The sequence below is a fragment of the Pneumocystis jirovecii genome (genome assembly GCF_001477535.1).
Source record: "Pneumocystis jirovecii RU7 chromosome Unknown supercont1.7, whole genome shotgun sequence".
Taxonomy (NCBI): Eukaryota; Fungi; Ascomycota; class Pneumocystomycetes; order Pneumocystales; family Pneumocystaceae; genus Pneumocystis; species Pneumocystis jirovecii.
The window spans coordinates 87,809-114,005 of record NW_017264781.1 but is presented as its reverse complement, the minus strand read 5'-3'; the positions used below and the strand labels follow the sequence as shown (position 1 = coordinate 114,005).

General features: G+C 28.1%; 10 protein-coding genes across 10 annotated transcripts; 4 read left to right on the top strand and 6 right to left on the bottom strand.

Moving 5' to 3' along the window:
- The first annotated feature begins 111 nt into the window (after positions 1–111).
- On the top strand, positions 112–2,271 carry T551_01704 (uncharacterized protein). The gene is made up of 15 exons (XM_018373967.1): positions 112–187; positions 236–342; positions 385–410; positions 456–528; positions 572–651; positions 693–823; positions 868–979; positions 1,023–1,128; positions 1,175–1,183; positions 1,230–1,319; positions 1,362–1,605; positions 1,647–1,869; positions 1,909–2,005; positions 2,055–2,105; positions 2,152–2,271. The coding sequence occupies exons 1-15, from the start codon at positions 171–173 to the stop codon at positions 2,208–2,210; spliced, it is 1,425 nt and encodes a 474-aa protein (XP_018229712.1). The 5' UTR covers positions 112–170; the 3' UTR covers positions 2,211–2,271.
- A 124-nt stretch (positions 2,272–2,395) lies between these two features.
- T551_01703 (uncharacterized protein) lies at positions 2,396–4,240 on the bottom strand (the record flags this gene model as incomplete). The annotated part of the gene is made up of 5 exons (XM_018373966.1): positions 2,396–2,735; positions 2,780–3,360; positions 3,405–3,666; positions 3,708–3,931; positions 3,980–4,240. The coding sequence occupies 5 exons, from the start codon at positions 4,238–4,240 to the stop codon at positions 2,396–2,398; spliced, it is 1,668 nt and encodes a 555-aa protein (XP_018229711.1).
- Positions 4,241–4,287: 47 nt separating this feature from the next.
- T551_01702 (uncharacterized protein) lies at positions 4,288–6,666 on the top strand (the record flags this gene model as incomplete). Its single annotated transcript, XM_018373965.1, has 13 exons — positions 4,288–4,310; positions 4,361–4,413; positions 4,459–4,527; positions 4,723–4,781; positions 4,824–4,862; positions 4,909–5,232; positions 5,279–5,287; positions 5,334–5,560; positions 5,601–5,653; positions 5,695–5,819; positions 5,862–5,919; positions 5,967–6,198; positions 6,240–6,666. 13 exons carry the CDS (start codon positions 4,288–4,290, stop codon positions 6,664–6,666), a joined length of 1,698 nt encoding a protein of 565 aa, XP_018229710.1.
- Positions 6,667–6,917: 251 nt separating this feature from the next.
- Positions 6,918–7,958, top strand: T551_01701 (RNA methyltransferase; the record flags this gene model as incomplete). The annotated part of the gene is made up of 7 exons (XM_018373964.1): positions 6,918–7,072; positions 7,114–7,325; positions 7,370–7,434; positions 7,538–7,568; positions 7,611–7,671; positions 7,713–7,800; positions 7,842–7,958. The coding sequence occupies 7 exons, from the start codon at positions 6,918–6,920 to the stop codon at positions 7,956–7,958; spliced, it is 729 nt and encodes a 242-aa protein (XP_018229709.1).
- A 28-nt stretch (positions 7,959–7,986) lies between these two features.
- T551_01700 (uncharacterized protein) lies at positions 7,987–10,328 on the bottom strand (the record flags this gene model as incomplete). The annotated part of the gene is made up of 3 exons (XM_018373963.1): positions 7,987–8,615; positions 8,657–9,794; positions 9,834–10,328. 3 exons carry the CDS (start codon positions 10,326–10,328, stop codon positions 7,987–7,989), a joined length of 2,262 nt encoding a protein of 753 aa, XP_018229708.1.
- Positions 10,329–10,822: 494 nt separating this feature from the next.
- On the bottom strand, positions 10,823–11,943 carry T551_01699 (uncharacterized protein; the record flags this gene model as incomplete). The annotated part of the gene is made up of 3 exons (XM_018373962.1): positions 10,823–11,362; positions 11,427–11,827; positions 11,871–11,943. The coding sequence occupies 3 exons, from the start codon at positions 11,941–11,943 to the stop codon at positions 10,823–10,825; spliced, it is 1,014 nt and encodes a 337-aa protein (XP_018229707.1).
- A 292-nt stretch (positions 11,944–12,235) lies between these two features.
- T551_01698 (histone acetyltransferase) lies at positions 12,236–15,429 on the bottom strand (the record flags this gene model as incomplete). Its single annotated transcript, XM_018373961.1, has 7 exons — positions 12,236–12,307; positions 12,352–12,371; positions 12,415–13,447; positions 13,495–13,744; positions 13,788–14,701; positions 14,748–14,922; positions 14,975–15,429. The coding sequence occupies 7 exons, from the start codon at positions 15,427–15,429 to the stop codon at positions 12,236–12,238; spliced, it is 2,919 nt and encodes a 972-aa protein (XP_018229706.1).
- Positions 15,430–15,863: 434 nt separating this feature from the next.
- T551_01697 (uncharacterized protein) lies at positions 15,864–17,686 on the bottom strand (the record flags this gene model as incomplete). Its single annotated transcript, XM_018373960.1, has 6 exons — positions 15,864–15,961; positions 16,005–16,129; positions 16,178–16,487; positions 16,529–16,735; positions 16,779–17,133; positions 17,177–17,686. The coding sequence occupies 6 exons, from the start codon at positions 17,684–17,686 to the stop codon at positions 15,864–15,866; spliced, it is 1,605 nt and encodes a 534-aa protein (XP_018229705.1).
- Positions 17,687–17,789: 103 nt separating this feature from the next.
- On the bottom strand, positions 17,790–23,840 carry T551_01696 (uncharacterized protein; the record flags this gene model as incomplete). The annotated part of the gene is made up of 19 exons (XM_018373959.1): positions 17,790–17,992; positions 18,042–18,183; positions 18,231–18,845; positions 18,889–19,111; positions 19,157–19,262; positions 19,307–19,535; positions 19,579–19,724; positions 19,767–19,997; positions 20,039–20,786; positions 20,930–21,178; positions 21,219–21,357; positions 21,394–21,574; positions 21,620–22,697; positions 22,739–22,883; positions 22,930–23,215; positions 23,259–23,339; positions 23,381–23,527; positions 23,578–23,696; positions 23,753–23,840. The coding sequence occupies 19 exons, from the start codon at positions 23,838–23,840 to the stop codon at positions 17,798–17,800; spliced, it is 5,148 nt and encodes a 1,715-aa protein (XP_018229704.1). The 3' UTR covers positions 17,790–17,797.
- A 527-nt stretch (positions 23,841–24,367) lies between these two features.
- Positions 24,368–26,168, top strand: T551_01695 (uncharacterized protein; the record flags this gene model as incomplete). Its single annotated transcript, XM_018373958.1, has 11 exons — positions 24,368–24,515; positions 24,562–24,724; positions 24,772–24,865; positions 24,908–25,022; positions 25,064–25,206; positions 25,251–25,293; positions 25,376–25,587; positions 25,633–25,693; positions 25,733–25,841; positions 25,885–25,984; positions 26,028–26,168. 11 exons carry the CDS (start codon positions 24,368–24,370, stop codon positions 26,166–26,168), a joined length of 1,329 nt encoding a protein of 442 aa, XP_018229703.1.
- Positions 26,169–26,197: the final 29 nt, after the last annotated feature.

Sequence of the window (26,197 nt, the reverse complement as noted above, 5' to 3'; positions counted from 1 at the left end):
ATTATATTATATATTTTATAAACTTTAAAATCGTAAGTCAGCTGACCAATAACATAAACCGCTTTTTGCCTCATTTGCTATGATTTTATAAAACCCTTAAAAATTCAAAAATTAAGGATTTTCAAGATATATATCTATTTAAAAAAGCTTTTCTTTTTTATCTAAAAACGATGAACCCTATAGAAAAGTAAATCAGTCTTTTCATAACTTCTGATAAAAGATTAACATTATTTAGTATACCTGAAGAAATACTAGAAAAACTTAATGAACTACAAATGTTTTCATTAGATAAGAAAAAACTAGATCATATTATAGATTATTTCATTGAAGAAATGAATAAAGGTAATTTAAATTAAAGGTATAATAAAACCAACAATATTATAGGTTTATCAAAAGAAGGATCAAGCATTGTATATATCCCAAATATTCTATAAAGTTTTTTTAATATAATCAAGCCTATGCTTCCTACTTGGATTGTAGGATATCCTGAAGGAAATGAACATGGCACCTATTTAACTCTTGATATAGGTGATCTTGCAAAAAAAATTAATATTCATTTAATTATTTTTAGGAGGCACTAACTTTAGGCTATGTAAAGTTACTTTACTTGGAGATAGAAAGTTTGATTTAGTACAATCAAATTATAGTATTGTATGTTATAATTTTTTTTAAAAAAATAACAAAAAATCTAGTCTAAAGAGTTAAAACAAAGTGATTCAGATCAGTTTTTTAGTTTTATAGTACAAAAACTTAAAGAATTTTTAAAAGAACACAAAATTGAAGAAAATATACAACTCGGATTTACTTTTTCATATCCATGCAAGTATATATAAAAAAACATAACATCAAAAATCTCAATAATTCTAGACAAGATAGAATTAATCACGGAATTCTTAAAAATTGGACAAAAGAGTTTAATGTAAAAAATGTTGAAGGGCATGATGTCGTTGAACTTTTTGTTAAAGCAATTAAAAAAGAAGTATATATGTTTTATATATTTAATAATTTTAATACTTTTATAGAATATCCTGGTAGATGTTGCAGTCTTAATCAACGATACTGCTGGTACGTTGATAGCATCGAATTATGTTGATAGTGAAACAAAGCTTAGTGTAATTTATGGCACAGGTAAGTTATAATAATATTAAATATTTTCATACATAATAATTTCAAGGATCTAACGGTATAGAAGATTGAAAAAAAAGCATAATTATTAATATATTTTATAGCATCATACATGGAACAGGTAAAATACATTCCAAAAATTCACCACATGAATTTGCCACCCGATCTTCCTATTGTTATAAACTGTGAATGGGGTAATTTATCTAAATAATTTATGTTCTTTCTAAATAACATAGGTGCATTTGATAAAGAAAAACAAGTTCTTCCGTGTACAAAGTATGATATTCAACTTGATCTAGAATCTAAACATCCAGGACAACAAACGTTTGAAAAAATGATATCTGGATTTTATCTAGGAGAAATCATGAGGCTAATTTTATTGGATTTATATGAAAAAAAATTGTTTTTTAAAAAGCAATGTATTAAAACCATCGAAAAACCATACTCTTTTCAAACACCATATTTAAGTCTTATCGAACTGTAAGTTAGAATTCTAGCAGACTTTTTCTTAAAAAAAACAGTGATCCTCATGAAGATCTTATAGAAATACACGAGTATAAATATCTATCTATGATTATTATCGTTTTATATAATCCTTTTAGACTTTTCAAAACACAGTTTCATATAGAATGTACAATATCAGAAAGGAAAGTCATAAAAGAAATTGCAAAATTAATATCAAAACGATCTGCATATCTCTCTGCATGTGGAATTGCAGCAATTTGTAAGAAGAAAAACATTAAGGTAATTGTATTTTTTTTTTTTTTTTTTAATTTTTTTTAGAAATGTTCTGTAGGTACAGATGGTAGCATAATAAACAAATATCCTGGATTTAAGGAACATGTCCGTGATGCATTAAAATGTATATTTGGACCAGATGGTACATAAACTACCCTATTTATTGAAAAGCATTTTAATATTAAATAAAGGAGACAAAATTAAATTAGTTCGTGCACAAGATGGGAGTGGTGTCGGAGCAGGTTTATCATCTATAATAAAAATATTATCTCTTAATTATTATTTTAGCTATAATTACTGCTATAACTATTAAAAGAAAAAAAAGTAACAATTTTATTTTTATTTAATCCGTAGAATTTACTGCTTTTTTTCACCGTGATACAGAAAAATATTACATATTTTTTCTATAAACTTAAAATAAATATTCTAAAATATAACATAATAATATACATTTTAACAATAAACTATTGAAATCATTTATAGAACAAAAAGGCCTTAAAGTATTTCCTAAAAACCACGAAAACTACAAAATCTATGAATAGTAGTATGCAAAACGCCATAACCCTATCTTCCCAGTTTCATTACCAATCGTTATTTCGCTTCCCGGAGGCGAAAACTTAACTGCACTAATACGTCCAAGAGGTGTAGAAGCAGTTGGCCAGTTCCTATAAGCAGATCCAGTCGGAAAGTGTATTAATCTTAGAAAATCAGATTTCTCTCTACTTGCCATAGCAAGTATTTGTCCATCAGGTGAAAACTCTAACGTATTTATAGATGTTGTTAAATGATCTAATGTTTTATAAAGATATGGTTTACTTGATTCACCAAAAAGACCCCTTCTATCATAAACATTAACAACACCTGTATTACTTCTATATTCAATCAATTTTATTAGATATATTAGAATAATACTAACCCAACTGCAAACCACCTATCATCAAAACCACCCAAAGATATTTTAGTAGTACAAACATTATTATTATCATTCCATCTTGACAAAACTTTCTGTGACATAATATCCCACTCCCATATTTCACCATTCCTATTAGCAATACATATTTCTTTACCAGATTTAAACCAAGAAATACTACTAATATCGCCTTCTATCTTAAACCCAGTAATCCATTGTCCAGTTCTAGAAGACAAGACATTAAACCACCCTTTATTTCCAATAATGCCAATAAACCTTCCGCAAGGACTAAGAGAAAATTTTTCCATAGTAACAAAAGTATCATCATGCCCATAGGTTCTACTAACCTTTCTAATATCTCCACTTTCAAGATCCCAAATATAAAAATACTTTCTTCGACCGCCTACCATTATTTTATTATCATTTGGATGAAAAACTGCAGTTTCTATAGAAGATGAACGAAGATAAAGAGATGAAACAAGAGGATTAACATCTCCATCAATATGAAATATCCTTAAAATACGATCATAGCCACCTGATAATAATAAAGGATAAAATGAATGAAAAGATAATGATAAAATTGCAGACTTAATTTAATCAGTAAATTTACCAAAAAACACAGAACCAATACTTCTGAAGGTGAACAAAAATTTGCATCTCTTAATCTTTTTATATTGATAGTTGTAGGAGGCAATGTTGACGACGTTGTTTTTCTAACATAACCTTCTGAAGACATCAACAATGACTTTAAAGATTTATCAAATATGGAAACATCATCAACGAATCCAGAGTCTTCAGAAATTCCATAATTACTATCTTCATCTTGTTTTAAATCTTGATCATTCAAAAACTTTGAAACTGCCCAATCGGGAACAGGATTTACCCTTTCAAACCTAAAAAAATAAGAATAATATTTACAAATCATAATATAAACAACTGCTCTCTCAAACGCATACAATACTCTTTACCATTAATCGTATCATCTGTCTCAGATCTTCGTAATTTCCGTAATCTTCCCATAGATGTCAAAGAAATAACCAATCTCTCATCATCACTATCTTCCCATGCAAATCCTTTGTCAACAACATTTAACGCAAATGATTTGCTTAAAGAATAATCACATTTCTTCTGGTCAACAGAAGTATCAACATAAAAAAGCTATACCACAATTAATACTTTTTCAAAAACAATTACTTAAAAACAAACCTCATGATCTTGAAGTAAAGAAAAATCAACAGCTTCACTATTGAGACATATAGAATCATGAAAATCATAAGTTTCTGTCAAAGCATTCTTTAATTCATCATTAAATGGATTTATATCACCAAAAACTTTTGCTTCTAATATTTTTTCCTCTTCATCCTTTTCATTTATGTTTGAACGTAAATCTGACGATATAATTTCCGAATCTTTTTCACATTGGTGATTCTTATGAACAACTTTAATATTCTTTGACTTCCTACCCATCTTGATCTTAACGTTAAAGATTCAATCTTCTCGATAAAAACATCTAAATGACTCAAAATACAAGTAAAGTGTAAGAACTAAATAGTTAAATATATATACTTTATCTTATACAACATAAAGGCTAGTTTTTGGATCCTCAGATGGGAACTTTAAAAAAATTTTTGAAAAAACATGTATTTTAAACAAAAAACATAACTTTGATTTTTTGCTTTGTATAGGCGACTTTCTTCCGGAATTCAATACAAACGACTCAGAGGTTATAGATCTAGTTGAAGGAAAGATACATAGTAATCATTCTATATTATTTTCTCATTTTATTTACAGAAAATTAGTACCAATAATCACATATTTTTCAATTGGAAAACAACGCCTTCATAAAGAAATTGAAGAAAAAGCATTTAAAAATAATGGAGAAATATGCAAAAATTTATTTTATATAGGAATATAAAAAACAAACATTTAAATTCTACTAATATATTCAGGAAAGTCAGGAACCATAACAACATCAAAGGGAATTAAAATATCATATTTAGGAGGGATGGTATGTACTGAAAGTATTTCAAATTAAACTAAAAACAAAAAGTATAAAGAAAATACATTTTTCAATGAAATACCACAGCAAGTATTAATTCTTTTATAAATCTTTTATCTATTACTTATACAAACAGAACATGGAAACAGAGCAATACATTTATGAAAATGAAGTAAATTACATTATGAAGGAAGGAAAAAACACTGACATTCTTATTACATATGAATGGCCTAAAGACATCTATAAATTTTCATCCAAAAAATCATCAAAATTTGTTCCTGGGATTCAACCTATAGCCAAAATAACATCATATATTCAGCCCAAATATCACTTTTCGTCAAAAGGTTCAATATTTTATGAAAGAGAGCCTTACGAAAATATTTTTACTGAAGATAAACAAGAAGCAAGTATTACAAGATTTATATCATTAGCTTCATTTAATAACCCAAATAAAGAAAGAGTATATTATATGTTGTTAATTGTTTATATAATTAACATGATTTTAGTCGTCTTATGTAGGATTTTTTCTTTAAGTTTCTAGATATATTTAATAGAAAATAGGCGTTTAATATTACAAAATCAAATCCGTACAATATGCTAAACACTTCAAATATATCAAATGTAACAGAGAATCCTTTTATGCAAGAAATAAGCATTAATTCCAAAGAAACCAAACATAATTTTGAAGAATCAAAACATAACTTTTTCAGGGACAAAAATGTATCTTCTAATAATAAAAAACAAGAACATAATATTAAAATATCTGTCGAATCATATAAATATATAAAGTATTCATGTTTTTAATTTTACATTTCTAATAATTTAAAGTGAAGAAAAAAATAAAGAAACAAACTCTCAAATTTCAAAAAATCATGTCTATAGTATGTATAAACTTTCTTCACAATACGTATTAACTTCAAAGGCATTTGCAATAAGATGAGCCATTTAGATAACTGTCCAAAATTAAAAACAAAAAAATCCACTAAAAATGATATTCCATCAAGCTATACTTGTAAAATATGTTCTCAAAAAGGTCACTGGATTCAGGTAGAAACTATTAATCATAGTATTCTCTTATTTATTAATTAGAATTGTCCACAAAAAGAAAGTCGTAATTTTCAAGAAACTATTCATAATTATCCTAACTGTATTTTTTTTTCCATATTACAAAAACCTAAAACTCATATATTATAGTGGAATTTTGTTTTTTTTGTCTTTCAAATCCAAAAATCGCTCGTCACTTAATCATCTCTATAGGATTAGAAGTATATCTTGCACTCCCTAAGGGACCTTTAACGACAACTTCAACAAATCCATCTACTCTTCCATTTTCAGGACATGTTTTAATTATTCCTATTGCTCATGTTCCTACAATTAATACTATCGAAGAGATAAACAGAAGTAAAACCAAAAAAGAAATGGAAAGGTAAACTACTAAATTATCTATTTATTCTTTAACAGTAAAAGATATCGAATATCTATTACCGAAATGTTCAAATCTAAAGGTTGTAACACTATAACTTTTGAGATAAGTAGAACATCTGGAATCCATTTACACTGGCAAATAATTCCAATAAAAAATGATTTCGCTGGTGAACTAGAAAATGCTTTTATTTCTTATGGAAATGAAAAGCATTACACTTTCGAAAAAAGAAATATCAGAAAAGAAGAAGAAAATTATCTTCGCATTTGGCTACCTAACGAATCTATTCTTGTGCATAAAATAAACCCTCAAAAATATTTTGATTTTCAATTTCCACGATATGTTATATCTCAAGTTCTTGGTGTAAAAGAAAGAAAAGATTGGAAAAATTGTATTCAAACAAACGAAGAAGAATGTCAAGATGTTACTCAATTTAAAGAATATTTTAAAAACTTCGATTTTACTATTTAAATATATCTAATTACTAATCAATATATATAAGTCTATTTTATAATTTTAGCCACTAATCATTTACAAAAAAATTATTATTTCAACTTTAATTTCCGAATTTTGATAAAATTTAATACATCTTTTTTCTTACATAACTCTTATTTCTCTTTTACATTAATTGTGATAAAAATAACCCAAATATATTAATAAAAATAATATTTCATATTTTTATATATCAACTATTTTTAACACCTTTCGACAACTCAAATTTTATGAAAAAACAAATTCAAAAATTACAGGAATTAAAACAAGAAGAAATTAACATAGGTGCATCTATCAAATACGACAAATATGGCGAGTCATATATTGCAATCGGGAAAACCATTGTTCGTCACAGCCGATCCAACTTTCCTTCAAAATTACATAAGTTAAAAATGTTAGTTTTTTGATAATATCTAATATAAAAAGATACTGGGGTCAAAGATACCGGCTTTTCAAGCATTTTGATAAAGGAATCTGGCTTGACGAAGAATCATGGTATAGCGTTACACCAGAACCATTAGGACGTCAGATTGCAACACATTTGTCAAAATTATATAAAGACAATTTTGTTTTAATCGACGGTTTTTGTGGTGCTGGAGGAAATGCTATACAGTTTGCATTAATTGAAAAAATAGCAGGTATCTCTACTTTTTCAATTTACACATCTCTAAAACGTATTTAGTCATTGCAATTGATTATGATCCAGTAAAACTTATATGCGCAAAACATAATGCACGAATATATAATGTGGAACACAAAATTTTATGGATCCTTGCAGACTTTTTTGAAATATCAAAAAGAATAAAGGCATATTTCTAAACTAAACAACCATTAAATAATATCATAAAAGGGTGATGTTATTTTCTTAAGTCCACCATGGGGTAATATATATATCATTAACAAAATTGATATAAATAGTATAGGCGGTCCAAGTTATCAAAATACAGAAGTATTCAATATAGAAACCATGCAACCTTATCCAGCGTATATTTCTTAATCCTATAAACTACACTAATAGAAGTAAGTTCTTTACTGTTCCGCGCAGCGAATTATATGGTAAATAATAGCAATAAAATCGTTATGTATTTACCGCGTACATCATCTTTAGCTTCGGTAAATCAGCATATATAAAACTGATTTTTTAATATTTCTAGATAACAAAATTAATTGATTATCCACATAAAGTAGAAGCACATTATTTAAAAACATCAGGAAAAATAAAAGCAATATGTTGTTATTTCGGACCTTTAGTTAAGCAGTTAAAAACATAAATTATGAAATAATAAACTTTATATTCAATCATTTCACTTGTCCAATACCCCAACAACCTACTGTTCTCATCGCTTCTGGTCCCCCATTTGCCAACGTTTCATCGTTTAATAAAGAAGCAAGACAATGCCACGGATTTCGACTCCCGCCCCATCGCAAGACTTCTTTATAATATTTTTCTCCTGCAGCACGAGATGTAGGATTTTTAGCAAATATCTCTTTCCAAACTTTTGCAGCAATAACACGATCAAAAAGATATGAATAATAGGTAGCACCGTATCCAAATAAATGCGTAAATTGAGTTTGCCAAGATGTACCAGGAACTGATGGGAACAAACCCCATTTATCTTGTAAAAAATACAACACCCTTGAAGAATTAAACCCCTTATCTAAAGGAGCAGATGTATGATATTGTTGATCTAAAAGCGCCATTATAATCTGAAAATGAGTTTCAACTGCTTGCATCATTGAATGATTTTTGACATAATCACTAAAATATTGAGGCGATAAAGATGAATTATTTACCGCATGCCGAGCAAAACTAGGTGTTATAGAAATATCCGAAGCAAAATGCTCCATAAGCACTGATGGTAATTCAACAAAATCAGTTGCACAACGTGTTCCAGAAACATTGTGAAAATCAGTACGCCCTAACATAGCTAGAGAAATTAAAATCTCATTTACAAATTAAAATACATACAATGAAGTGCATGTCCCATTTCATGAAACAGAGTCTCTAACTCGAAAAAAGACAATAATACAGGGCCTTTTTCAGAAACTTGTCCAAAATCGCAAACTAAAACAATAATCGGAAGTTGATATAATTTCCCAGAACTTTTAAGAACTGGATTATTATAATACTCATGACTTGATTCTCCTTGTATTAAAATATCATCATCTATTCTACGAGAACAACGCACAGTATAATGTGCAGCACCATTATGTTTTCCAGCTCTTGAAAATAAATCACAATAAATTACACCTATATGATTTTCATCGGAAAACACATCAAGTTTTCTAACACTTGGATGCCATATTTCTCCTGGATAAACCTCAGAATGCACAAATCGTACACCATAAAGCTTTGTAAATAAAGCAGAAAGACCTTGAATCACAACACCAACTGACAAATATGACATAATTGAATCTTTTTCAAACAAACTAGATCGATGTTTTTCCAAATTTATATAAAAATCCTTATCCCAAGCATTAAGAACAGATATATTATAACTAGAAAGATGTTTCCTTTTAGACATCAAAAGACACTCTAGTTCCTTTTTTGCAATAGGCATATTATTTTTTGCAAGACACTTTAAAAACTCAAATACAGATATTTGATTTTTCGTCATTTTATCAAGCAATGTTAATTCAGCATAACTTTCCATACCAATTAGCTGAGCTAACTCAGCTCTTGCTCTAAGAAGGTCCTCCAAATTCAAAATTCTTGATTTCTTCGATTCTTGACCAGCAATATACAAACGTTTCCTTATATTTTCATCAGAAATCAATGTCATACCCATCTGATATATCCATCCAGATGTAGGAAATTTAAGATTTGATCCTTCTCCTCTCTGAAGTGTAGAAAGAACTTCTGATGAAATATCACCCAGTAAATAAGATGGAATATCAATATAATCATGTTTTAAATTACACTGATTAAAAAACTGACGCCCCAATCTAGCAATTTTACTAGAAATAGCAACAAACCGTTTACGCTTTTCACTTGATAAATTTATCCCCGATTTTTCAAAATCGTGATAAAATCCTTTTGCAACAACTTTTTCTTCTTCCGTCAATTCTTTAACAATCCAATCTTTTTCAAAAATCTGCTTCAATACCTTCTTCACATTAACCCTCTTCTTCTACTAAAAACTCACCTTATAAAGCCCCGTATGCGTATTCAGAGTATTCATAAAATCATACATATAATGATATGCCTCCTCTGCAGCACTCACAAACCGCTTATCCGGATGAACTGTCCTTAACAATTCTGAAAGATCAATAACACCGCACAACCTATCACTCAACCTATCTAAATCCTTAATAATTCTTCGAGCTTCTTCAACATTCTCAACTTGACGTAATGCAATATTATCTGATAATCTTTTTACATTTATCAATGTATTGTGAGACAAAGAAATGAGATCATTTGGCTCCAAAACACCTGTATTTCTAAACAATCCTGCCTTATACTGCATCAAACTAGGCCGCTCAATTGACCGTGCCAGATCAACAGTATCAAATACAGTCTGGAGCTCAGACGTATGCCCTGAAAATACACTAAACGAAGCTACTAACTTCTTTTTAAAATGTCCTTCTAAAAAACAGTTGCTTTTAAAACGTGCAATCACTATCCTAACAAACAAATACATTTCAAAAGAAATAAATTTGCGATATTACTAAAAATTAATAATTAAATAACCATACAAAAGACCAAGGAACTCAATGTATACAGAAAAGTACCAACTTATACACACTAATCCAGTATATAAACTTTAAACAAAAATACATATAGTTTAAAACTGAATTATTGGTATACTTGTAATTCAATCATTAAGAAAGTAAATCAACAAATCAATATATATAAGTAGTTAATTAAATAGATTAAATAAATATGAAAAATTACATCCACAATATACCATGCAAATGTTTTTTTGAAATTTTTAGACTCAAAACTCTTAATGCAGTAAACATTAAAACATAAAGCATCAAATACAATTCAAAAAGTAGCACATGAAAATATATACAATAAACATACACTAAAAAAATATAGAATAAACAATATAAAATATGTAAAAATACTTATTATTTCCATTTCACTTATATATCTACGTCGTATAAAATGTGTTTTTAAAACATTAAACATTTATTCACCAATAGAACCCTGTAAAGTAGAAAAAATTATATCTTGCTCACCAGACTGGGAAACTCCAGACTGTTCCAAGTCTGCTATTTCACTGTTTTTCTCTGTTTGCAATAATGCTTGAGCATTATATACATTATGCTCATTTTGAGCAATTTGCTCACTCTTAACTTCACCTTCCTTCATAAGCGCAAGAACAGTTTCATCACAAATTCGACTACTCTGACGTTGACGCCATACTTTCGTCTTACTTTGTGGCGTTGAAGTGGCAATAAATGACATTTCCCCAAGCATTTTCTCTGTTTCAGTTAACGGAATTCCTCTTTCATCACATTCTTCTGAACAAGAATACACATCATTCTCTACAGGTATATACAATGAACGTTCTCGAGATATACGAGGAAACTGATGAAGATATCCATATCCCAAGCCACAACCAAGGGCTCCAGAACCGCCCCATTTCCTGTTTGGTATGAGAGTGACAAGGCGCGTTATTTGATGATGGTGATTATACACATAAAGCTCAAGAGGCAAATTCATAAACTAAAGAGTATATTAAAATCATATTAAATAAAAAAGTTTATATATTTAATATTATCAAATATACCTTTTCAACAAGCAATTCAAGCTCGCTTTCTCCATGAAGAAGATACTTTGGTGTTCCAATAATATAATCATCATATGGTTGCAACCCGGCAATTTGAGCAGGCGAACCATTTTCAATACTTAAAACATGCCAAACAACTTTTTGAATAGTATTTATGGCACACCAACGCAATGACAAGCCAAAACGTTTGCATGGCGTTAAAGAAACATATCGTATATCCTGACCCTTAAGTGACCATAGTGCTATTTGAAAAGGACGAGAAGCACAAGTAAAATAACTGCGAAGCCATTCCAAATCCTCATTTAGTTCAACTCCATCAACCTCACATATAAAATCATAATAACTTTCAATGCCAACCTTTTCAGCAACAGAACCATCTTCTACCCAAAGGACATGAAACCCTAAATAATATCAATCTTAAAAACCTAAATAATCTTTTTCTACCATGAGTTCTGTTCTCTTGCTCATTATAGCTGCGCAATGCTGCACTCAATTGTTGTTTTAGACTCGACCACATCATAAAGCTAAAGAAAAATCATATATTGTTTTGTTATATCTCTACACAACCAAGTACACCAACTTCTAGTTTATCATAAGATTCTCTTTTAAAAGAAAGTATTATCTAACCTTTTATCAAAAGCAAATAATAAAAAAGAATTAAAAATAAACATAATAGTATTTTTAATATTAAAAATAGCTACAAACATTAGATATAATGAAATATACATACAAAAAAACAAATATAAATAAAAACAAATAATATTTAATATACAATATAAAAATTTATCATTATCAATAAAACAATTAAATTATTGTTCATCATCAGAAAAACCAGGTGTATTAAATAAAACATTCCCATACATAGGACACCCTCTCCATGTCTAAATCTTTAAACATTATATTTCAAAAATAAAATAAAAAATACCTTCATATGACCAACTTGTCCTAAAAATAATCAATATGATATATAAAAATTAAAAAAACATACCACAACTTCCACACCGCCTACTAGTACCAACCGCATTTTTCTTACTATTTGGTAAAGAAATTTCATACAAAGCAGATGTTTCAGCTTTTTGAGCAGCTTTAGCAGCTTTCCGAGCCTGCCTTCTTTCACGATTATGTCTTAATCGTGCCAACTGTTCTTCTAATAATTTTTTACGCCTTCTATTCGCATCTTCATCATCAGTGGGCCCTATTTTTTCCATCATCGTAGTTTGATCATCAATTAATTGTCTATGTCTTATATATGCTCGTATAACATTAATATTATGAACTATTTCAACTTTTCTTTGTAATTGCCCAAATGAATTTCGTGTAAGTCTTTGAATTCTTAAAACTTTATTAGTTTGATTAGTACCTATTTGAGAATTCATAGAAAAATAATCATCATTTTCAATTAAATCTGTAGATTGTGGAGTTGACACATCCCACCCACTATCTACTTTATTATCATTAGTAAAATCTTTTTGAGAATCCTCAAATTCTAAATCAGTCATAGCAGCGTTTCCTGCCATGCTCAATCCAATACGTTGAGACCTCCATATTCTTGCAATCTCGTCCCCATATGCCTTTGACTGCTTAGCTATATTATATCCGTGATTTGTTTTTGATTTATCTCCATCAGCTTTATCGTCTATTGTTTCATCTAACGATTTAAATCCCCCTTTCATTGATGTTCTTATAAAACTAAATCCTTGACCACAACCTGTTGGATCTCCTTCACCATGTAATTTTAGCATAGCTTTTCCTTGAGTAGCATTAATAAAATTTCGTGTCAGAATCCAAGGAACCAATTGTTGATCAATACTAAGACATGTCTCATCCATATTTTCATCTTCTACAGCTCGACCATAGCCAGCATCCTCAAGATTTTGAAGACCAACTTGCATACTTTCAATAAGACATACAGTCTCAGGTGAAACCATACTACGAATAACAACCTCAGGAGGAAGAACTTCAGAAGACTTTAACCTCCAATATCCTTGATCATCACCTTTTCTTTGAAAATCCATAAACTCCTTAATAAAAATAAGACATTAAATAAATATAAAAAACAAAATAAAACCTTAAGACGCTGTCTAAGTTGCATTTCATTTTGATCAGGAAAATGGTGTGCCATTTGTTTAATAAGAATTTTACCGCTTTCTTCACGACGCAAAAGACGAAAACAAATCATTTTAAGCCTATTCTTACTGATCATAGTAATTTTTCTTGAATGAGGACCAGGAACATCAATTACAGGTAATGTCTGACCAATAACATAAAGATACTTTATATTGCGAAGATAATACCTTGACCCTTGTGAACATGTGTTTCTAATATAATCAATCATTAATCATGAATTATAAAAAATTATACCGTAAAACCAAAAAGTCAGTATTTTCAGGTTCATGTGCAAAAATAGGAGCTCGTATCATTTTATTATACAAAGTAAGTACTGTTTCTCCAGGATCTACTGTCCCAAAATTCCAAAAAGGTGAACGATCCTGAGGCTCTAAAATATGTGTTTCACCAATTGTCATTTTTGGTCTTGTACAATCGTCGTCAGATTTTTTGCGATAAAACACAACAACCCTAGAACCCATACCAGGATTAGAAATAACAGAAGGATATTCTTCAGAATATTCCATCAATACGTAAGTCGAATTATCACTAAGAGTGACACCTTTAGTTGTACTTAGTAATATCTTAGGATCTTTTATTCGATCTTTTTTCTTTCGTGACCCAATTCTGTCAAATTTAATTTCATGATTAATTTTAAATGTAATCACAGGCCTATGAAAAAGACGACATTCTGTTTTTGAAAGTCTCGTTTTATAATAAGGACTTTGTAGTCGATCAGCAACCAATCCATGTTCAATTGACAAGTGACCTAAAGTCTGACGAACACGAGCTTGCTGATTTTGACGTAACTGATCATAAACTTCATCATTAGATATATTATATTTTCGTGATAAGTCGTTATACAATAAAGAACGATCATTTACAATATGCTTAAAATAATTTGAATCAACTTTCTGGATATCAAGAAGAAGAAAAGGATCATTAAAGTTAAGCTGTACTGATGGTACTAATTCAATATTTCCATTAAATATCCGATCGTCAATATAAAACTGAGAAAAAAAACCCTCGCCCATAAACTTAATTTTTGAATTAGGTCGAACAAACGATACATTCTTAGATGGAGAAAATTCATCGGAAAAAACCCTCCTGTACCAATCGAAGCATATTAAATGTAAATCATGATTCATTTCATTAGACCCAGATCCATGCTGAAACGCATTAGTTAGTCCTATGCGATGTTTCACAGCAAAATACAAGAACATCCAAGGCATCTTTATCAACGTTCATTTCCTCATTCTCCTCTGAAAAAGGCATTGTATAAACTACCTCATCATCCCATCTAGGGTGTATTAGGCGTCCAAATGTCCCAAACGCCTGTGCATCATCCTGTTCTACATCCAATCCAACCCATTTCGGAAAACATGCTACTCTTTAAGTTAGCTAATAATTCTATCAACCCACTCACGGCTCATCACCGCTACAGACACAACTTACTGCGTCCTACACGATGTTTCACGGGAATTAAATAAGCCTTCTTTGTAACAAATAATTCACAAAATTTAAGCACTTCGTTTTCTCGAAACCCTGGAAAATATTCTTTTAAAATACATTCTCGAGATATTCTCTCTCGTCCCCGTTCTTGACTCATCATCGGCATAGACCATCCAAAACCAAGAAGCTGCATTGGTACCTGCACTCCTTCCATTCCACTAGAAGGTTGTACTAAACCTTCTTTCAAAATCGATGCTAGTTCATCTCCATCATCTACAGAATCTAAAGGACCTTTTTCATCCATTAAGGGTATCGAATCACCTGGAATTTCATCTGGAAGCTCATTGTCCAGCAAATCTACATCATCCATCCATCCAACATCGGACTCAGTTGACTTTAACCCCTCTAATTCTTCTTCAAATTCAGTTTCCCACTCGTTGCGCATTATTTATTCATCGATTCTTGGAATAACATAATTTTGAAAAAAGTGCAATATACAAAGCAAATAAAAAAACTATATTACTAAAAATAAAAAATATTTCAAAAAAAACAAATGTAAGTCCATTTATACATACATACAAGTTTTAACAAAAATATCGTAGAATATACAAATAACTAAAACAGAATAGGAATAGAATTTATATATATGTAATATTCTAAAAAATAAATTACTTAAGTACTCTAAATAAATAAATTGATAAATATGATTTATACAATTCTATTCCTGAAAACAGTCAACTAATTCAAATAAAATACAAGATAATACAAAGCAATCCAATATATGTAATTTATTAAAAATCCAAATTATAAAGCATTCTTTATACAATATAAACAAATAAATGCAATAGTAACAAGTTTATTACATATAAAAGAATAGAATTATTTATTATACATTTTTAACTGTACCAAAATCAATATAGATATAGCCATAGTTACAAACAAAAAAAAAAATGCATAACGCATATTATGCATAATGTCTATAATATTTAAAACATTTCCAGATTTTATTGAGAATATTACCAACAATACAACCAATAATTCCAGGACCAAAAAACGAACTGAATTTCTCTGTAACTGCATATAATGCATAAAATCTAGCTTCATAATTTTCAGGGCACAATTGACCAAAATAAGACCGAGAATATCTAATATCAATAAAAATTCTATTATAAACAACATATTTTCTATCGCACCCTTGCAATCCCCCATAAAGAAACCCGAAAAATATAGCTAATATATATATCTCTATAGGATGTTTTAACCCTATAGAAATAGGAAAAAGTCCAATAATTCCATAAACAGGTATAAAAAGTGATAAAGAAAGAATAAGGAAAAGAGTATAAGAAGGAGAAAACTTAAACTTTTGACTAATATAAGGCCAAGAAAACGCACCTAAAATACCGAATAAAGTAGATAATAAAGATATAACAACAAGCCCTATAAGAGGGATATAAAGTGCAGACTTTGCAAAAAGAACAGTCGTAGAAATAATAGAAGAATATCCTAATACTAATAAGAAATAAAAACAAAAAAACTGAAAAAACCATTAGATATAAAAAACCATGCAGCTAAAAAAATAACTACATCCTTATATTTCCGCACATCTAAAAATGTATCTATTAAAGATTTCCATGAATATAAAATATATCCTATAAATGAAGGTTTCCCCAATATATCTTGAGACAATGAAGGTAAAAGACGTGATCTAAGCCATATTGCAACAGGAATAGAAAAAACCATCCACCATAATCCTAAAGTATATAAATAAATGAAACAATTAAAGATGTGTAAAACCTGATGCACTAATAATGATTTGAGAAGAGAATATTCCAGAACCAATTATCTGTATTATGAAAATAGATATAATTTGAAAAACAAGGGCACCACAATAACTTATAGCAATACCACAAGATGAAATACTTGAAGACAAATCCAACATCAGCGCAGATATGCGAGAATCAGATATTTTTGTATAATCAAGAAAAGAAGAATCATAATCTTCAGAAACATCATCTCTAAGAAAAGAAGTTCCACGTACCAAACTTTGACGAGAACTTGACTTATTACATTCTTCTATGACCAAAGGATGATTTCTAGACAACCCAGGTAAAAAAGCATTAAGAAGTACAGTGGACGCACCATAACATATCTATAGACTATTAATAAAACAAAATTATCATAAAAGGAACTACACTGCATAAAATAAATAAAAATGATGCAAAAAAATATTGCTTATTTATAAAAATAAAAGAAATAGCAGAAAAACTCCCAATAATTGAGAAAATAAGAAGTAAAGTTTTACGATTCTTCCCATAGTCGGCCAAACCACTAACACTGATAATAATAATACTTTGAAGAAGAGACGCTATAGAATATACATACAACGAAAAACTATAACTGTCTACCCAGCCTATTCCAGAAACATGGATAACACATAAACTCAAATCTTTATTACTTTGAGATGAAAAAGTAGCATACGATAAACCATGAGATACACACGGAATTGCTTTATTAGATAACAAAACACCTGAATTCCGAACAAGTTGCTCTAATAATATTGGAACAAATGTACCCATTGAAACTATAGAAAATACTTCATTTGAAAATCCACAACTATACCATCCTAAAATCTCCTTCTTTGATGTAGGTTTTACATGTTTCTCCAATTCTACGTTATCATGGTACCCTAACAGAAATATCATAAATAAAATATTATTTTTATAAAAAATCTAAATTAACGTAAACGTATATAACATGGTTCGAAAGAAAATCTCAACTGGTTGCTACGACAACTACAATATAAAAAAACATTTTTAAAAAAGATCCCTTAACAACCCCATTTCACATGCTTTTATATCTGGAGAGCAGATGTTATACACATTTTCATAATTAATTTCACTAATACGACTTAAAAACGGTTTAATATCAGAAACATCTTCAATTGTTTTAGAAATGAGCATAGGTGATCTCTTATTAAGAGCATCAATATTTATAAACGCTTGGGAAAGCTATAACAATCATTTTAGCTATGTAATATATATATATATAATAACTTACCTGTGGTGATTCACTGGTACGTAATGATTTATGAAGAAATGTAAAAATCTTATGAAAAAGTTTATCCATCAATGCAACCGATTTGGATTTGTCAGAAGAGTAAACAGAATCAATCGTATCCGTAATAAAAACCCATTTATGCCTATAAGAAAAATTTATAAATGGATAAAATTCAAATAAAAACCATACACTAAAAACTCTTCTGGCTCAATAACCAAAATCACATCCAAAAGCTTACAAGCATCATGCAATGAATCAAGAAGCTCCTGATTCCAAGGAAGGTCTTTCTCCAGAAGATCTACAAAAGAATACTGAAGCTCTGATAAAATTATTGCCCAAAGCGAAGTTAAATGTATCGATGACATATATATAATTAATGCTCTAATTAACAAAAATATTTCTTTTCGAAGCATCTTCCTTAATGGTCCTTTAATATATTCAAAAATAACATTTTCTATATCTTTAATTTTGTCAGCATATTTATCTTTACCTGACGAAATTATAATAAAAATAAGACGCTTTAATTGATATTTTCGAGAAACAACTTCTGATTCTCTAAATACAAAAATACTAGACGATGAATAAAAGGAAAATTTACTAAATATTTCAAGCGACCTATCTTTATCATTATTATATAGCTGCTTAATAATAGGCATCCATAGCACAGCCTCATTAAATGGTATCGTAAAAAAAGAACTATCATTAAAGATATCTATAACTTCTTTTTTCCAGAACTTAGATGACCCAGAAAGTTCAACAAGCTTAGCTAGTAGAATAAGATTATCTTCAGAATATTTTCGAGATCTATTTTAATCAATTATCACAATATCGAAATAAAAGATTATACAATTGGGAATTCCGATGCTCTGATCCAATAACATTTGTCATAATAATACTACATGCATGAACAATTTTTTCATTATCTGTTATTATTTTAGAAAGAGAAGGAATTACATATTTAAGTAAAACAGAATTTAATTCACGATTTGAAAATGCAGAAGACAAAAATGATTCATTATTTTTGCTCGATTTATCATTACTATCAAAAAATTTCATTTTTTCTTCATTATCTAAAAATATTTTAGCTTAAAAAATGAATCTATAATATCCATAACTATTAGTAGACAATTGGGAATTAATATCCTTATTAAATACAGAACTAGAATCACAGAACTTAAGCGATTTCGACGTAAAAAAACTTAAAATTCGTAAATAAATATCCTAAAACAAATAAATAAACAAATAAATAATAACAAAAGTATTACTATCATTTCTTTTTTTTCACGTTTTTCGTTATTGATATTTACTTCACTTAATTTTTTAATCAATGATGTAGCAAAATGAAGTATATAAGTATCAATTATTTGATATTGTTGAGGACTATTAACCGCATCTCGAAAAAAAGCTAAACATACGGGCCAACTTTGTTTTAAAAGATCCGTTTTAGAAAATTCAACGAAATTTATAAGAAAACTAATAATTGAATTTGGCGTTCTATAAAAATCAAAAATAATATAAAAATAAAAATTTATCATACACAGAAATAATTATATTTGATTTATGCTTTTCAACAACAGATGTCGAATTTATTCTAAAATTAATACTGTCAATTAAAAAAGGAATTATTTCTTGTTTTCTAGAATCATCAAATTTAGATAAAAAATAAAAAACATGTTCTTTGATCTACAAAAATCAATCTAATTAACGTGTATAAACACATTTTACCTTCATATCTGTTTTGTTTACTGAATTTACCAAACTTTCTAATGTTTCTATAGGTTTTATATCATAAAGTGCATAAATTAACTGTCTACTTGCTGTTTTAAGTCTCATATTTATAAACTTATATGTTTCTAATTTCCTTATACTAACAATCATATTACATTCTATCCAAGACCAAACGTAAAAAGCTAATTTTACAATATCTCGAAAACACAGTATTATAGAATTTCGATTCTATAAAAATATCATTAATAATCAGAAAAAAAAAAAATTACATCTTTAGAAAAATTAACAGAACTTGGAGCTTCTAAAGAAAACACACCAGACATAACATTCCCAAAAAATCCAACATTTTCAGAAGACTTCCGAGAAGAATTTTTCAATTTATCATCATGATTTTCAAATGCCCAAGTAATTGTATATTTCAAACCCTCAAAGCAATATAAAATAATTTCATAAGGTGGTAAGCCTTCCATTTTCAAATCCGAAAAACCAGTTTCTAATCCAACAATTATAAAGTTAACTTGATTACATAATGTCTCTATAAATGGTATAAATATCTGAAACATTTCATTAGTAAATAATCCTAAGCAACGTTTATAAAAATCTATTAAAATTTCAATATTCGAAGGAATTTGTGTTGTTGATAATCGAGTAATAAAAAGTTTAACTAACATCAACAAAACATTACGAAACACTTTTTTTTCAGAATTATTGCCAAGACTTTCATCTATAGATAAAGAATGGACACCATTAAAGAAAAAATCCTTATAATCTATTTCATATTGATTAATATTGCGCTTCAAAATAATATATAAAATATCCAGAATATATTTGTCAAAAATATTTTCACAAATAAAACCTTTTACTATAAGTCTTTTCAAGAGTACTTCAATAAGCTCATGATCAAATAAATTGCATTTAGAAACAATATAAAAAAGAAGCTTACTTGCTAAAAAATGAAGATTAATAACCATTGATCTTAAATTATGAAAATCAGACTCTGGAAACATATGAAGAACTCTAATTTTATAAGTTTATCAACTAAAAAAATTTCTATTAACCTAATTGCAATCTTTGCTAATATACTAATATAGCTCATATCAGAAGATATTAAACAATCTAAATTAGTTATCATTATAAAACATTAAAACCATTATATTAACTCACATTTAGACAACAAATTGCTTTTATTAGTATCTACATTTAAAAGTTCAGTGAAAGCATGTTCTAAAAGATCAATTCCTCCGGATTCAATGATTTCTACACATACAGATATATAATAAACAAACATTGATATATCATCAGTTTCTTTGAATTGCAATAGAGAAATTTCTAATTCTTGAGCAACTTCACTTTTAGGAGAACAAATAAATCCTAAAGATAACAACTTTATAAGCACAATATCCAACAGCCTTATTTCTTTAATAATGACAAAAAAAAAAAAAAACGAACCTAATGAAAGAAGTATTCAAAGTTTCAATCCAAGCCTTCACTAAAAGTTTTGTATGAATATCATCAGAATGAAGGAAACCTATCATTATTAAAGACGGTCTGGCAAGCACATGAGCAAAAAGAGATTCATCCACTTTAACTTAATTTTATCATAGTAAAAATCAATGAAACTTACCGCTATATTTCCATAATATAGTAAACTTAAGACAAGCAACATACGGAATTTCACGAATATTCATTGCATAAACAATAATTGTTTCGATAAAAGACCCATTAAGCATTTTATGCAATGTCCATAACAATAGAGATGCATCAATATGATACTTTGAATTTTCAATAGAAAAACAATCCCATATCTAAAACAAATAAGCTCTAAATATTTCATTTTTTCAAAAATATACATAAAGAACCAAAGGAATCAGTATATCATTATTGTTAATGTCATCAATATTAATCCATGTTCTTTTTAATAACTCTACAATAATTTTAACTATATAATAAACATGATCAAAAGTAAGGTCTTTAGAACTAAGAACAGATACTACATCATCCAATAACATTTTTTTTTGAGTTTTTGAACATCGTAAAGCTTTTGGAATAAATTCATATGTAAGCCAAAGCATCTCAAATAAATAAAAACTATCATCAAGATAAAGCTCTATATTTTCGATAAGTAAACAAAAAATAAATTCCATAACCATTTCTTTAGATAAATATGTATTACTTTCATCACCTAAAAGATCTTGATAATATTTTTTAATATTATTTTTCAAAAATATTCTGTCCTCATAACTATATTCACCAAATAAAACATTAGATAATTCATTATTCGGAACAAAAGATATCAATTTGTGTATTACCAACAACAAAGTCTTCTCAATTGCTAAATTCCTTGACTTGTTTGAAATATTTAAAATATTAACATACAAAACCATAGGAATATGAAAAAAAGTCATATCTCCCTCACGAATATTAAAATTTAAAATAATATACAATGCAAAATCATAATCTGAGAAATCAAAGACATCCACATCTAGTTTATCAAGCAAAAACAATAGTTTACTCCATATCAACTTTGAATCTACAGCGTCAAAAAATGCTCTAGCAGAAAATAGAACATCATTATATAAATCATCATTATTAAATCCACTAAACATGTATATAGTTCTTAAAGCAGGCAAAAAAACTTCAGGAGCAATAATACTCCCTATTATAGATCTCTCCATCAAAGATAATAGAATATTAAATATTTCTTGAAGTTTTACAGGATCATTCTTACTTATATCCAAGCAATTTTTTATACAACCTACAACATATTTCATACTGTAATTCTTAAAATAAGAATCTTCGACAGGATTTTGCTCAAAATCAGAACCCATAAGCCATGACCATACACGCCGATTAAGAGATATTTCTTTACCCATGACGACTTTAATAGCACTCATTACTAAAAGCTCAGCATCTATAGAAACAATATTTCTAATATAATATTAAAAAAAAAAAAAAGTAAGTCCAAATACTCTTGAAAAATAACTGAGGACAGAGGAACATTTTGAACTAAAAGCTCAAGAAATCCACGGCGAATTAATAACTGTTCATCATTAAGTCCAGAGCTAAATGCTCTTATAAAAAGACCAGAATCAGGATGTATTATTGGAAGAATATCTAAGAAAGTTAAACTCTACAGCTAGCAATAAATATAAATTCCTACCATTAGAATTATCTTTTAAAACCGGAAAACATTTAAATAAATACTTCAAAGCTCCTTGCCTCTGCTGAGGAGATGTAATTATGCAAAGCCATAAACATTGCCAAAAAAAAGCATCATCTTCTAATTTTTGTCGTACAGAATCCAAAACATTAAAAGTTTCATCAAAATATTCTCCAGAATCTTCTTCAAGACCAGGAAGCAATGACATAATCAACGACTTTGCACAAGGCCGAAGACTAGGGCCTAATGGCAAGTAAAACGTTTCAATAAGTCCAAGAAAATAAGGCTAATTATTTTCATTAAAAAAACTATCCAAAAAAACTATATACCTTAATTTTCGTAGATGCAAACATCAAAACAGGAGCTAAACCACTATTCCAAAGAGGAAGAGATTCAGAAAGGCCATTTTTCTTGAATCCTATTAACTTTATATAAAAACATATTTACATACCCCAATCAAAGAAAAAATATAAGAATAAACCTCAAGTGTTTTTTGATGTACACCAGAAGGAAGATTTGGATTCAAACATTGTGCCAACCTACATGCGACAAGATCTTGATAAGGAACGATAGCAAATGTAGGATATGAATGAAGAGTCTAAATAAATTCTTAATCCACTTTTAAATATGTGACTGAGTCTCAAAAACCTTTAGAAGCTTTGAAAGGAATGATATATAGTCTGCCCATTCATGAAGATTATCGAATGATTGAAGAATTTTGTCCAACCCCCCAGAATACTTTTTAAATTTTTGAGAATTTTCTGAATCTTTTTTTTTTTTAAAATAAGCATTGAATGCTTCCCATAAAAAGAAAATAATATACCTTTAATAGAAAGAGAAGTTTGTATTGTTTTAGGAGAAACCGCAGATAATCCTTCTTTTTGCAAGTCTTCTCTTATGTTTTTCTCCATAATTTAAAGCTTTTAAACATACAAAAAAAAGACACTTAATATTTCTAAGACCTTCATTTTCGTTAAAACAAATAAATCAAAAACTCTTCTTGATTATTTCATACTTTTAAAAGCATTTATTTTCTTTCAAAAAACTAGTATAATCGAAATCCCATATAAAATGTCAGTCGTTAGACTTTCAATTATCCCACAAAAAAGATAAAAAAACTTCTATATTCTATATATAAACATTTCATAAAAACATATATCTATGAAAAAAGAAAATACTAAAAAGAAATATGAAATAAAATTATAAAACAATTATAAATTTTTAAACATAGTCATTATAAATTTAAACACAAGTTACTTGAGTGTTTAAAGAATATTTCTACAAAAGCCAACGTTAACTAAGTATTATACATACATATAAAAAGCATCAAAAATCGAAAATCATAAAAAATTATACTTACGCTGTATCTATAATCGGTATATAAACTATTATAAGCGAATTTGCAATCTTCAACTTATATTACTAAGTTATTATATCTATGAGCAAATTCAAAGAAGAAAAAGCATTAAAGAACCAAAAAGAAAAATCTAAAGGAACATTACCATTTTTAGATAAAGCATTTTTTAAAGAAGAATCTAATGTTTTTCATAATTCAAGATCATGTAATGAGGATTCTAAAAATGAAGGTAGTTTTCCAACCTTTTTTTCTAGAAAGCACTAAAAAATTAATAGATAAAATAGAAGCATGGAAATCTAGAAAAAAACACTTTTTTATACTTTCTAGAGCTGGTAAGCCAGTCTATAGTAGATATGGAGATGAAATGATTATATCTGAATACATGGGAATTATACAAATAATTATAAGTTTTTTTCATAGTAAAGAAGACAATCTTAGGTACAGAAATATTAAAACCTATATCAATTCTAAAAATATTTTTCTAGAAGTTTTGCATCAAAAAATTTAACAGTAGTTATCTTGTTAGAAGGTCCTTTATATTTAGTAGGTATTTCAAAATTACATGAATCTGAAACACAGGTTGCTTAAGAAATAAGTAAAAAAAATACTAAAATTTTCAAGATTAAAGCGCAACTTAACATACTATATACTCAAATAACAACAATGCTTACACTAGACAAATTATTAAATATTTTTGTCCATAAAGAAAATTTCGACTTAAAAAGACTCCTTGGAAGTACAAAACAATCCATTTAGTTTATATCTTATTGTCATTAGATACAAAAATATTTCTCGATGCACTTTCTGATGTAATCATTGAAGGAGAACCATCTATCTTATTAAATGGATTACAATGCTTAAGGCTCAGAAGATCTATTAGGATGAAAATAGACTCTATTTTAATTAAAGCAAAGGCAAAAGTATAAATAAAATATTATTTTAAAAATATCTTATAAAAACATAGAAATTATTATATGGAATAATTGTATCAAACTTATGCATAATTAGTATAATACGGCCGAAAAACCATTCTATTCATTCTTCAGGAAAATAATTGATTTTTTTATAAAAGTTATTAACAAAGAATAGAATTATTTTTACTATTTTCTATGATATTTAATACCACATCATTTAAAGATGGAACTGAACACTGGATACCATTATGTTTCCCTAAATTTGATCCTAAAGGATTTACATACTGTTATATAACTTTTATATCAGAATCAACTGCAATTGTATTAATTTCAACAGATAAAAATACTTTTTTTGAGATGAGACAAATGAAACAAAAAATTATTAATGTATATAAATATATTATAAAAAAACTATTTATCTAACATCCGCAGGATTTTAATGTTCACAATATTTTAAACGTAATAAAATTTGCAGAGACATCTTATACAACATGTAAGAATTAATCTACATTTATATCATTAACAAGTACAGCTGACACCAATGCACCTTATCTCTATCATTTTATATACAAATCAAGGGCTGATGTACAATTTACTATGCCACAGTGGGAAACATCTGAAAATATTATTCAAAAACAAAAGTAAGCTATTATTATTTATTGTAAATCTAACGCTTCTAATTAGAATAATGAAAATTTACCATAAACTTCATTCTCTAACTCAGAAAAAATCATATAGCAGACTTCAATTTATTTCTACTAAAAACTATATAGCAATTGCATGGGTAAATAGTTTTACAATTAGAAGATCTCTAATATCATTTTAAGATAACATCAATTTTTGAGTTTTTTACAATAGCCAAACCAGAGACAACCAAACAACACTTAATTAAAAATGTTAATTCGGTATTAAAATGGATAAAAAAAGAAGAATACAGATTGTTTATTAAAAACGGAGCTACATTTTAAGTCTATACATCATTTTAAATTAAATAATA

Bases quoted from the DNA above. Each gene is read 5' to 3' on its own strand.
- T551_01704 (XM_018373967.1), top strand. The intron at 343-384 runs GTAATTTAAATT...ACAATATTATAG, and splicing joins CATTGAAGAAATGAATAAAG to GTTTATCAAAAGAAGGATCA. The intron at 2,006-2,054 runs GTACATAAACTA...TATTAAATAAAG, and splicing joins ATGTATATTTGGACCAGATG to GAGACAAAATTAAATTAGTT.